General features: G+C 41.1%; 1 protein-coding gene across 1 annotated transcript in view; it reads right to left on the bottom strand.

Moving 5' to 3' along the window:
- The window catches only part of LOC145268860 (sodium- and chloride-dependent glycine transporter 2-like), a 278,471-nt gene that overhangs the window by 235,509 nt on the left and 30,218 nt on the right, over positions 1–12,744 (bottom strand). The window contains exon 2 of the mRNA XM_080124568.1: positions 7,627–7,792. Within this exon, the coding sequence (XP_079980694.1) occupies positions 7,627–7,792 (166 nt within the window). The remainder of the gene's footprint in view (positions 1–7,626; positions 7,793–12,744) is intronic.

The following is a 12,744-nucleotide window of genomic DNA, read 5'->3' on the forward strand; positions in this document are numbered from 1 at the left end:
TATAGCCCTGCATGACTGATCATGCTTTCTTCGATTGCTGCAAATTCCACTGGCATTAGTCGTATGTCAGTGAGGTGAAGGCTCGCATCGACACCGAGCTTCCTCACCCAATTACCAATGTAGTGGACAATGTGAGGCCGCCATAGGACCAGGAAAGACAAATGATTTACATTGCAATCCTGGCCATGGTGAGAATGGTGATTTGGACATTGAGGTGCTGTTTCTTTTCTGATCAGGATCTGGTCGCTTTCTTTAAACACCAACTACGGGTAAAGATCAGATACGACAGAAGAAGGTTGTATCACGCGGTTTTTGAAAGAAGATGGATACATGTAGCAAATCTGTGTGTACAAAGTGGAGCCAAATTTGAATATCTGTTCCCCGCCTAGGTGTGGGGTGTGCAGTTTTGGGGATAAAATATTATTGTCAGATGAAACGAAAATTGAATTATTTGGTCGAAATAATGTAAGTCATGTCTGAAGAAAGAAGAACTCAGCGCTTAACCCAAAGAATACAATCTCTACAGTGAAGTTTGGTTTGGGGTTGTTTCGCTTCAGCTGGCCCTGGAAAACTTCACATCATAGAAGGGAAAGTGAATTCTCAAATGTATCGGGCTATACTTGACGATAATCTCTTGAAGTCTGATTCTTCCCCGCCATGCTTGTCACCTTTCCTCAGTAATGTGATCACTCCCTTAGTGACTTGACCTGGGATGGATCACTGAGCAAACCAGTGGTTGAACACATCCATCAGAAAAGGCAGAAACATGGGCGACAGCCTCAAATACAGTTAGTATGGCAGACCATCGAGTCCCTGCGATCTGTCACAGCTGACCAGCAGATCTCAAGCCCCTCGCATAAGGACACCGACATTGTATACAATGCTCAAGGAGGTCAGGTTTTTCAGGTCCTGGCCTTCTCTCACAATGTCACCGACATCTAAGGGAAAAGTCAATTTCAGCACCCTATAAAGAGATGGATCAACATTGGGACTCTTCCCTTACACTGTTTTGAAGGTTCTTCTAAAGAAGGATTATTTCTATTTACAAGTTCCATTCCTGGAGCAGCCCACATGTTACCTTTGAAACCCGACTGGAGTTCTGACAAAAGTTATAAGCAGTCGGGCATCAGGGAAATTAGAAGAGACATTAACATCTTTTCCCTCTGTTGGCAATCCAGCAGAGGTTTTAAATTCTTCCTCTATTGGTGTGATAGATCTGTTGCCACAGATAGAGGGTCTACACGACATAGCACCTTGGGGTGGGGGGTTACTTTGGTTGGTCTGTGAAAGGCAGAAGGGTCTCTCCTTCTCCCAGTTCAGTCATTTCTTTTTCTTTTTGGGGTGGTGGCTCGATTTGCATTGGTATGGTGATTTGCATTGATAACTTCACAAACTTTCACAAGCGTTTCTGGGCAGATATTGGGAAAAATTGGTATATGATGATGCAGAAACGTGATGAAGACCAAAAACCCAAATAACGCAAAATAGTTGGTAATATATGTTAAGCAGAAAATAATTAAAACACCACTAGTAATGTTAAACTTTTATTTTAACAAGAAAAAAAAAACGAAGTAAAATAAAATATGAAAAAAAATGTCTTTTTATGAAACCTTTTAATTAAAATTTGTTTTTGATTTATTGTTGTTTGGGGGCCATTGTTGTTGTTTTTTCTGGTTATGAATTTTTTTCTTCTTAGTTATTAATTTTTTTGCCGATGATTAGTGGTCATGTTTATACTTTTACTTTTTTTTATTTAAAAAATTTTTTTTTTAATGTAGAGGGTAGGGTGGTTGGCAAATTTTCTTTTGCTGCAAGAGCAGACGATAACTGCGAAGGTAGAGAAGAGGGTGTAGAGAAAGTTGAAGGAAGTTGAGGGTAATATTGAGCTCCCTGGTTCATTATCCAAGCAAACAGAGCTTTGTATTTCTGTCTCCACATGAACTCTGTCAGGTAGCTTTCTAATAGTTCCCTATTGGTCCCACATTTGATTTTGTTTCTTTGCTTTGCTTCCCTCCACATACGCTCGGCGTGGTTCATGTGTAGTAGGATCAACAAAGTTTAATTATCTGGAAACTTTGGTACAAAAACAACTTTATTAAAGTGTGAACTGTGACAAAAAGATAATTGAATAAAAAAAAAATTATTTTTTTAGCGTCTGTAACTTGAATTCAATTGGTTAAGTGGCTCGGCATATCCCGGTTCTTCTCGCTATCTTCTCAGAAACGCTTGTGAAGGTTCAGAAAAATTGCAGTAACAAAATTGCATAAGTACCGTTGTTCTTTCTAGTATAGATTTAAATATAAAACAACAAGTTTGTTAACTCACAGTTTCTTTTTTTCTATTCTTTTTTAAGTGTCTTTTTTCTTCTTTCATTCGTAATTTTGTTTTTCCATTTATTATCATCAGTTGATCCTCTTCTATTTTGTTTTATTTGTTTCGTTTTGTGAGTGGATAAGGCAGGAGGCAGGTCGATTGTTATGTGTCCTCTTGTTTTCAAACCATCTTTTCCGATTTTATTCACTAACTCACTGTTACTTTTTTTCTTTTTCGGTGTTTATATTCGACTGCGTTCTTCATGGCAACATTCATCCATTTACTAAGTGACATAGTATACACTGCCTCTGTTTTACAATTTGTCATTGTTCTGAGGGAAATAACTCTCTTTTACTAAGAGATTCGTTCATTTTTTCATCTCATACTTTTGATACTAATAATGCTGCCACTAAGTTTTTACGAGTGGTTTACAAAAACATACTTTTATATTTTTCGTTTTTTTATTTTTGATGGAAGTATTCATTTATAGAACTCGTGTTAAAAAGTGCTTCTGCAGTTTAATTAACCGTTTTCTGTAAGTAATGTGCCAACATTAACCGAGCAGAAGAACCATTTAATATTTCACAAAAATTCTGTTTACATTGAGGGGGGGGGCATTCAGCATAAGGTGAAGTAGGGGTCGGGTTAGGGTGACATCTGAGTGGATCGCCCTGGTGTACAGTTACTCTAGCTATGCCTGTAGTACTTACCAACACAACAAACGCCCTCGTGTTTGTGCCTTGTATAGGCATGCGCGACAACAAAACTTGGGTTTTTATAAGCGAAAGTCTCAAGATTGTCAGGAATCTACAGGCGCATGCGCAAGAGAAGGGATTGAGATAGTGGTATAAAAGGCAGGTCGAGTGAGAAGGTTGTTGTTGTCATTGGATGTTACAGTGACGCGTACGTTAGCAGGTGATTAAGAGGCGGTTTATTTTTGTGTGTCAAGTTGCGCACCTCGGTGAAGGTCATATAAATCGTTCACCTCGGTGAAGGTGAAGGTCATAAGCTATTTCGGCTATTTCATTTTGTCTCTTTTCCTGGATAACTATGGCTGGGGCAAAGTTTGATTTAAAACTGATACCCGAATTCGACAGATCCACTTCTGTTGTCGACTGGGTCGAAAGGGTTGAGCTGACCTGCAACCTCTGTGAAGTAAAGGGGGTGCATACCGTGATTCCCCTAAGATTGGCTGGAGGCGCCCTAAGTGTATATCAGCAACTGAGTGCTGTGGAGAAGGCTGATATTACCTGTATAAAAAATGCTTTATACAAGGCATTTGCCATGGATCCCTGTACGGCCTACGAAACATTTGCCACTAGGAAGCTCATGCCAGGAGAAACCGTGGACGTCTTCTTCGCAGAGCTGAAGAAACTTGCAGTTCTATTTGGCAATGGAGTGTCAGAGCAAACACTGGCATATGCGTTTGTGGCCAGCCTTCCCACCCATGTTAAGCAACTGTTGAGGGCTTCCACCAGCATATCTGTAACGCCCATGGAACATTTGTTAGAACGCGCTCGAGCCATTATCAGAGATGAGGAGGACCTGAGGGAACCGGTTGTAATGATGGCGCAGGCAGCCAACACTAATACTGAAAAGAGTCCTAGTTTGAAACCCACGACCAATGGGAGATGTTTCTGCTGTGGCCAGCGAGGCCATATCGCAAGAAATTGTACTAACAAGGGGCGGGGGTGCCCGCGCTGTTTCCAATGTGGTAGCTATGGACATTTATCCCAAAATTGTGCGGGAAATGCATCAGGGGGCAGGACGTCAGCGCCGCCTTGTTCCCCGGACAAGATTTAATTGAGGCGCAACCAACAATAAATGTGTACGTGGACCAAGTGCTTTGTTCAGCTCTTCTCGACTCCGGGTGCTCACACACCATCATGAGTGCCAAGTTGTGTCGAAACTGGACAAAGCAGAACATCAAAGTAACCACAATAAGTGGCAATACGCAAGCTTGCTGTGAAGCCGGAACTGTCAAAGTCCACACAGACTCTGGTGTGGTCGCAAACATTAATGTGCTGGTGATGCGAGGGGATTTGCTGGGATTCGATGTACTGTTGGGATATGATGCTATTAAGGCACTGGGGGGAGTGGTTATCGGAAGAGATGGGACTGTGCGATTTTTGGAAACCCCAGTGTGTGCTGCAGTTCACATTGATCGGCCTGATTTTAAGGTGGACTACGACCCTCACCAAAAAGCATGGACTGCATCGTGGAAGTGGACAGAAGGAAGGGTGCCAACCGAACTCAAGAATAGCATTGCAGAGTACTCGATACCCAACAAGGCCCGTAATGATTACGAGAAGGAACTTGAGGCATGGATCCAGGATGGATGGCTGATCCCCTACCCCAACAAGCTGGGACCACCCAAGGGTTTGATTCCCTTAATGGCTGTAGTCCAGCATAACAAATCAAAAGTTTGTCCGGTGCTGGACTATCGTGAACTCAATAGATACATTGAGACGTACACTGCCGATGCTGACGTGTGCGCCAGCAAGCTGAGAGAAAGGCGCCAGAAGGGCTCCAATGTGTCTATAGTAGACTTGCGGAAGGCTTATTTGCAGGTGCGAGTGGATGAAACATTGTGGCCGTTCCAGACAGTGTGGTTCCGGGGTCAGAGATACTGCCTTACTCGGCTTGGCTTTGGGCTGAATGTGGCACCGCAAATCATGAAGACCATCGTAAATGCAGTGTTGTCCCAGGAAAAGACCATTGAGGACGCAACATCGGCCTATATTGATGATGTGTATGTCAATGAAGACGTACAATCTGTGTCGCACGTCAGAGAAAAGTTAGCTCAATTCGGGTTGGAGTGCAAGGATCCCGAACGTCTAAGGGATGGAGCACGGGTATTAGGATTGGACGTTTGCGGGAAAGACGGTACCTTACGATGGAGGCGTGGCAGTGAGATTCCAACCATCCCTGATGTTATTACGCGGCGGACTATTTTTTCCTTGTGTGGGAAACTTATTGGTCACTTACCAGCGTGTGGCTGGCTCCAAGCAGCTGTGGGTGTCATCAAACGCAGAGCAAGTTTAGTAACTACAGGTTGGGATGATGTATCTGATGATGCTCTTCTAACTCTGATGACGATAGAAACCCTAGAGAGAGTTAACAAGGAGGATCCTGCCCGTGGAGAATGGTGTGTCGATGGGGACACTGTGAATGTGTGGGTTGATGCTAGTTCTTTGGCATTGGGAGTGTTATTGGAGCAACGTGGAAATGTAATTGAAGACGCATGCTGGCTGCGACCCGTGAATGATGCTCAACACATCAACCTGGCGGAACTGGATGCTGTTGTGAAGGGTTTAAATCTGGCACTGCAATGGCAGTCGAAGAAGTTACACTTGTACACGGATTCTCTCTGCGTCTACCACTGGGTGTCCGACACTCTCTAGGGACGAACAAGAGTCCGTACTAAGGCAGCCAGTGAGATGTTAATCCGGCGGAGGCTAAACACCCTGAAGAGTCTGGTATCAGAATATGACCTGTCGGTGAGTGTAACGCTCGTGGCATCACACTGTAATCGTGCAGACCAACTAACCCATGTGCCTCACAAATGGTATGAAGCTGTGAAGACAGGCGTGGAGTTCACTGCTCGATCTTGCGCAGTTGGCGCGATTAGCTCATGCCAAATACAAAGAATTCATGTGCAGAGTGGACATCCAGGTATCAAAAGAACTTTGTATTTTGCGAGGCGTGTGGACCCGGCAGTGACAAGGGCGGATGTCAGGCAGATCATCAAGCACTGTGAGGCATGCCAGTCTATCGATCCTGCACCTGAGCAATGGCAGAAGGGGCGATTGGAAGTTGAGCATGTGTGGCAACGATTAGCGATGGATATTACCCATTACAGTGGTAAGCCCTTTCAAACCCTTAGCGACTGTGGACCCACTCGTTCTGCGGTGTGGCGGCAAATCACCAGGCAGGACTCAGCGAATGTTGTCCGCCAACTGTCATCTATCTTTTCTGAGCGAGGTGCGACAGAAGAGATATTGACGGACAACGATGCTGCTTTTTGTAGCCACCAAGTTCGGCAGTTGTTGAATGAGTGGGGTGTCCGACTACGACTGTGATGTGCTCATGTGCCATCAGGGAATGGCATTGCTGAGAGGAGCCATCGCAGCATCAAGAGAATTGCTGCCAGAAAGCAATGCACCATTACAGAGGCCACGTATTGGTATAACATCACACCAAAGGATGGGAAGACACTAACAACAGCACCGGCCAATGCCATACACAAATACCGTGTTAGGATAAAGGGCATTGACACTGTCCAACCAATCGATGAGGAGAGTCATAACAAATACAAGGTAGGGGATCCAGTTTGGGTTAGACCCCCTGGAAACCGGTGCACCACCAAGTTCAAGCGAGGATGAATATCTGGAGTGGTCAGCCAGCAGTCGGTCCTTGTTGATGGAACCCCACGCCATGTGCGCGATCTTCGCCCGGCTAGTGAAGTACATCCCACAACTACAGAGAGCGATGAATCATCAGATGATGAGCTGCTAATGAGTGAGGTCACCGAGCAAGAGAGTGGTAGTTGTAGTTCGTCTGATCAGGCAGGGTCAGACCCAGAACCAGAACCAGAACCTCACACAGAACCAGAACCAGAACCAGAAACAGAACCTGAATCCGAGAGTGTAAATACCACCCTTCGCAGAAGCCAGCGAACTAAGAGGCCACCCCCGGAGTGCACTCTATGTGATCATCAGATCAGGGGGGAGTGTAGTACTTACCAACACAACAAACGCCCTCGTGTTTGTGCCTTGTATAGGCATGCGCGACAACAAAACTTGGGTTTTTATAAGCGGAAGTCTCGAGGTTGTCAGGAATCTACAGGCGCATGCGCAAGAGAAGGGATTGAGATAGTGGTATAAAAGGCAGGTCGAGTGAGAAGGTTGTGGTTGTTGTTGTCATTGGACGTTACAGTGACGCGTGCGTTAGCAGGTGATTAAGAGGCGATTTATTTTTGTGTGTCAAGTCGCACACCTCGGTGAAGGTCATATAAATCGTTCACCTCGGTGAAGGTGAAGGTCATAATGCCACTGATATATACTATATATATAATTGCTGGACAACGTGAACAAGAGTTGCACATGAATCTTCACCCCACATTTAACTGAATTGGTCAGACAGAAGAATTGAATAATTATTATGAACTCTGTCATATATTCAGTACACATTTAATACACAAAAATATAATTATAGTGCTCATTTTTGTTTAACACAATAATTTTGAAACTTTTTACTATAACAGATTAAGTGCATAGAACAAATAGACCAAACGACATGCTGCATACTTACCTCCTCCATGTTTGTAAGCTAAGTAAGGAAATCGCCACACATTCCCCAGACCGACAGATAATCCAATACAAGAAAGCATAAATTCAACCTTGTTACCCCATTGTCCCCTGTCATTGTCAGATAACGACGTATCCAGCTGATCTTGTGATTCACTCGTTGATTCTTTCTGCAAACCAGAAAAAAATACAGGAATTTTGAGTTTTACAATCAAATTCTAGTAAATGTTAAAACCTTCAAAATGTTTGTAAAAAATCATTAGTAAAAAATTTATCTCAGGAAAGTATCATTAGTAAAAAATTTATCTCAGGAAAGTATCATTAGTAAAAAATTTATCTCAGGAAAGTATCATTAGTAAAAAATACTTGGAAAAATTACCAAAATCAGGAATTAAGAGTTATAGCAAAAGCAAACTAAACATATCTAATTGTCTCCATTGAAATTGCTTCAGTTTTTTTTTTTTTAATAGGTGCAATTTCAACATTTTTTTTTATCTCTCTATCTATCTCTCATATGGCTAGATGTTGAACTCGCCCAATCACTCGGAATTCTGTGATGGCCCAGATGAATATTTTCAGGAGAAACAGGGTTACAATAAACATGGTCTTGGAAGTGTAAAGTTCAAAATAAAGAAATCTATAGAAAATTTGTCAACCAAATTGTTTGATTTTGTGCTTCTGAACATTCATATAATGATAAGCATTAGCATCATCATACTTGGTTTACCATTCGTTCTACATTCTGGTATGCATTGGACAATTTTAAGAAATTGATTTCCAAAGTTACTTATCTCGGGCCAGGTGTTTGTTTATCCCTCTTTCTAAGATGTCCATTATTATCACTTTTTTCCATGTCTTCTTTGACTTTCCTCTATGAACTGAACCTGTTGCCTCAACTGTTCTACACCTACTAATCCAAGATCAATTCTTGAAACGTTGTCATATCACCCAAATCTATTTTCTGCACACACCTTTCTATACTGTTTAGATTTAATCTTCCTCTGAGGTCATCAGAACTAAGCCTGTCTTTAAGACTCACATTATACATTCATTGTATCATTTCTCTCCATGCAATACATGCCCTCAATCCTTACTAATCAAGTTGCCATACATCATCAAACTTTGTATGTATGCTTGATAGAGTCTTGTGTTAGTTGATAGTGATAACGCTCTGCTGGTTAATAATGACCGAAGCTCCATCTATTCTATTCACTCTTAATTATTACAATCACACTAATTATAACAATCACACTAATTATAACAATCACACTAATTATAACAATCACACTAACACCTCCTTGTGCTTCAATAGCATTATCAAGATAATAAAACTTTTTGACAATCTCGATAGCTTCACTATCCTGATATACTTTCTCCATATCTGAAGCCATCATCCATCTCTGTTGTTTTACAATTCTTGCAAATTTGTTATCACGTCGCAACTTATCAATAATTCCTCTGCATTTCTTTCATATCCAATAATGCTAACAAATACTACATAAAAAAACGAAATCATATCCAATAATGCTAACAAATACTACATAAAAAAACGAAATCATATCCAATAATGCTAACAAATACTACATAAAAAAACGAAATCATATCCAACCTCCCTTCACGAACTAATGAACTTTTCTTGTTTTGAAAGCTTTTTGACACTATAATCACTAATCATCTATTTGATCTTGGTAACATTAAATCCCAAAACTTTCCTTCCCTTTCCTTTCCTAAATATTCCTCCATGTCTTTCACTTAAAAGTAGGTCATCCATTGTTTCATAGGCAAGTACTAAATTCTCAGCATACAGCATCTCTACTGAACAAGCTATTCTTTCTAAAACTTTCTATAAACTTTCTGGACAATAAAATAAAAGTGAAAACTGTGACAAGCATACACAGAAGCACTTAAGTGTCTTAGACAGGCACATCTACAGCGAAAACAAAATCGTTCAAGGGCTAGAAAAAGATGACACCAGCGTCATTCGGATAGCAACTTCTGAGGTTGCTCTGGTAGTGTGTCAAGTTGTATCAATGGAATTGTCACATTGCGTTGAGTCGTGTCAACATAGTTGTTCAAGATAATGTTGGGTTACGTTGACAGAATAATTTGGGGACCATGTCAGGTCGTATTGACAGAATTGTTTATGTGGTGTTGGATCGTGTTGTTCAGGATTATGTCAGGTTGTGACAATGGTGTTGTTCAGGACTGTGTCGGATCATGTCCACAGAATTATTCGGGACCATGCCAGGCTGTGTTTACAGAAGTGTCTGGTACTGTGCTAGGTCATATCAACTGTATTGTTTGTGTTGAGGCATGCAGGAAACAGTTTGCACCACACCACCTCCAACCAGGTGAAACGGTCTATGTCTTTTTGGCAGAACTATGCAGGCTTACTAGTTTTTTAGTCACTAGTATGGTTGTGGAAAGCAATAGTTCTGTAGCCCTGAGAGGTGCATCAGGAGAAGCATATAAACTTGGCTGAGCTTGATGCTGTACTGCAAGGTGCAAGCCTCACATTGCATTGGAAAGCCAACATCCTTCATTTATGGACGAACTCTGCATGTGTATATTGGGGGATAACTGACGAATTGTCCGCACAGACGAGGGTGCACACCAAAGCAGCCTCTGAAATGTTAATTAGGCATTACCTCTCCACACTCCAAAAATTTCAAAAATTGGCCTTGAAATATGTACTGAAGATTGAGGTGGGGCCCGTTAAGTATTATGATAACTGAGTTGATCAACTTACACAGCAATGGTTAAATGAAATCCGGAAGATGATGGAACCCAAAGAACCTATGTGTGCTGTGGCCACAGAACATGTTTCTTAAGTAAGTGAACATCTCACTGTGAAGAGGATGTTGTACTTTGTAAAGGAATAAGTGGTTGGGATTGCAAAGAATGCCAATCCAGCCCCAATGCATTGGAAACCGGGTAGGCTTCAAGTCACTGAAATTTGGAGCAGGGTTGCATAGATATAACCGATTTCAGCACTCAGCTGTACCAAACTGAACCCAACTAAGACCCAAGCAGTTGCACCAACAAAACCTAGCTAGCGTCAACAAGCAGTTGGAAATTGTGTTCTGTGAAAGGGGGCCACCAATTGAGTTGTTTACTGACAATGGCATGGTATTTTGTGAAGAGAGATTTACTGAGTTTGCACGGATGTGGGGTGTGCATATACTATTTGTCTGCCCACGTACCATCAGGAGACAGAATAATCGAGAGGTGCCATTACACAATAAAGTGCATTGTGGCAAGAACATGGTGCACAATCTTGGAGGCAGTGTACTGTACCCAAAGATGAAAAGATGGTTATGACTGCACCTGCAAACATAAAATACACCTATAGGATCTGTGTAAAGAGTATTGACAAAGTAAAGTTACCCAACAATGCTAGTCCGTACAAACAGAGAGATACTGTTTATGTGACTAATCTGCAGGGAAGATGTATGCTGCATTTCAACAGTGACGAAAATCAATAGCCTACATTCAGTCTTAGTTAATGGGATACAGTGCCACAAAAAAGGTGTGCATCAGCGTGCTAAAATGATTACTTCATCCATGACGATAGTACTTCTTCAGATGATGAAGCCCCAATGCTTATATGGCCAACAATATGGAGAAAGTTTTTCAGTTCCAACGATCTAGAGTAGGAGTTCAATGATGCAACAGACAAAAATTCCATTAAGACTGTACCGTGAAGACAACATACCAAGCAAAACTGGCCTGCCTCATATTGCCATTTATGTGATCTCGAGATTAAGGAGGAGTGTGACGGACATATGCAGAAGTGCTCAATAATTATGTGTCTATGTCATAGCTGGGCTCACTTATTGTGAAAATTAAATCATCCAAGGGCTAGAAAAAGATGATATCAGTTGCTCTGGTAGTGTGTTGGGTTTTCTCCACAGAATTGTTCACATCATATCAGATCTTGTTGATGGAATATTGACGGAATTGTTAGCATCATGTTTGGTTGTGTTGTTTGTGTCGGGTTATGAGAATGGAATTGTTCAGGACTGTCCCTGGTCATGTTGACAGAATTCTTTGGGACCATGTCGGGTCGTGTTGACAGAATTGTCTAGAACCATGTCGAGTTGTGTTGACAGAATTGTTTAGGACCATGTCGGGTTGTGTTGACAGAATTGTTTAGAACCATGTCGGGTTGTGTTGGCAGAATTGTTCATGTTGAGTCATGTAGACAGAAGAGTTTGGGTTATGTTTGCTATGTGGTTGACTTGATGGTTGTCATATTGCTGCGTGCGATAACAATACTTTTGTTTTTTTATTCCATCTCTCCTCCCTTGTCAAGCAACAGACTCAGTACAGAACTTTGATGTACTTTAACATTAAAATATATATATACTATTAATAGCAATATGACTGAGCATTTCTGTACATTGCTTGAAAAACCTTCCTAAGGTTCTAGATAACTTCTGTTGGTACTGTCCAAAGCTTCTCCAGATCATCAAAAGCAAAATACCGGTTCTTATTTTATCAAGGTACTTCTCTTGCATTTATCTCAGGACAAATATAGCACCATCAGGCATAAAATCAAACTGCATATCATTTATGCTTATCATCTGATTCATCAACTTTAAGTCTATTGATAACAATTCACAATTGTCCTATGTTCCCAGTCTTTCAGAATGATCCGTTCTTTTATTATCTCATTTGGCAAATCTGTGATCTGTTTCACCTGCAGCCTTCAACATTTTTGCAACAACGCCTGAAGGTCTCCCAGTTTTACCTCTCTTCATTTTACACTTCTTTCTCAATTCTTATAATTAGACCAGATACTACTTGAACGCTTCAACAAAACTATTCAACAATTTATCATAGTGATATTTTTTACATGTTTCTAAGTGATTAGTTTTTCTAATCTTTCTTCAAATATCAAAATGGAAATCCAATAAAACACAAAAGATCTTAAAATTAGATAAACGATCCATATAAAATCAAATAGCATAGAAGAAATAGCAGTAATTTTGCCATAATTTGGTCTATCAAATGTGCTAACATTAAGTCTGCTAAGTACAAAATTGAGTAAGTTCTATTTTTATTACTTTATTCTATCTTCATCATGTATCAAGCAATTTAACTGATGGCAAAATATTAT

Source organism: Euprymna scolopes, chromosome 4 (genome assembly GCF_053919585.1).
Source record: "Euprymna scolopes isolate OS-2025 chromosome 4, ASM5391958v1, whole genome shotgun sequence".
Lineage (NCBI taxonomy): Eukaryota > Metazoa > Mollusca > Cephalopoda > Sepiida > Sepiolidae > Euprymna > Euprymna scolopes.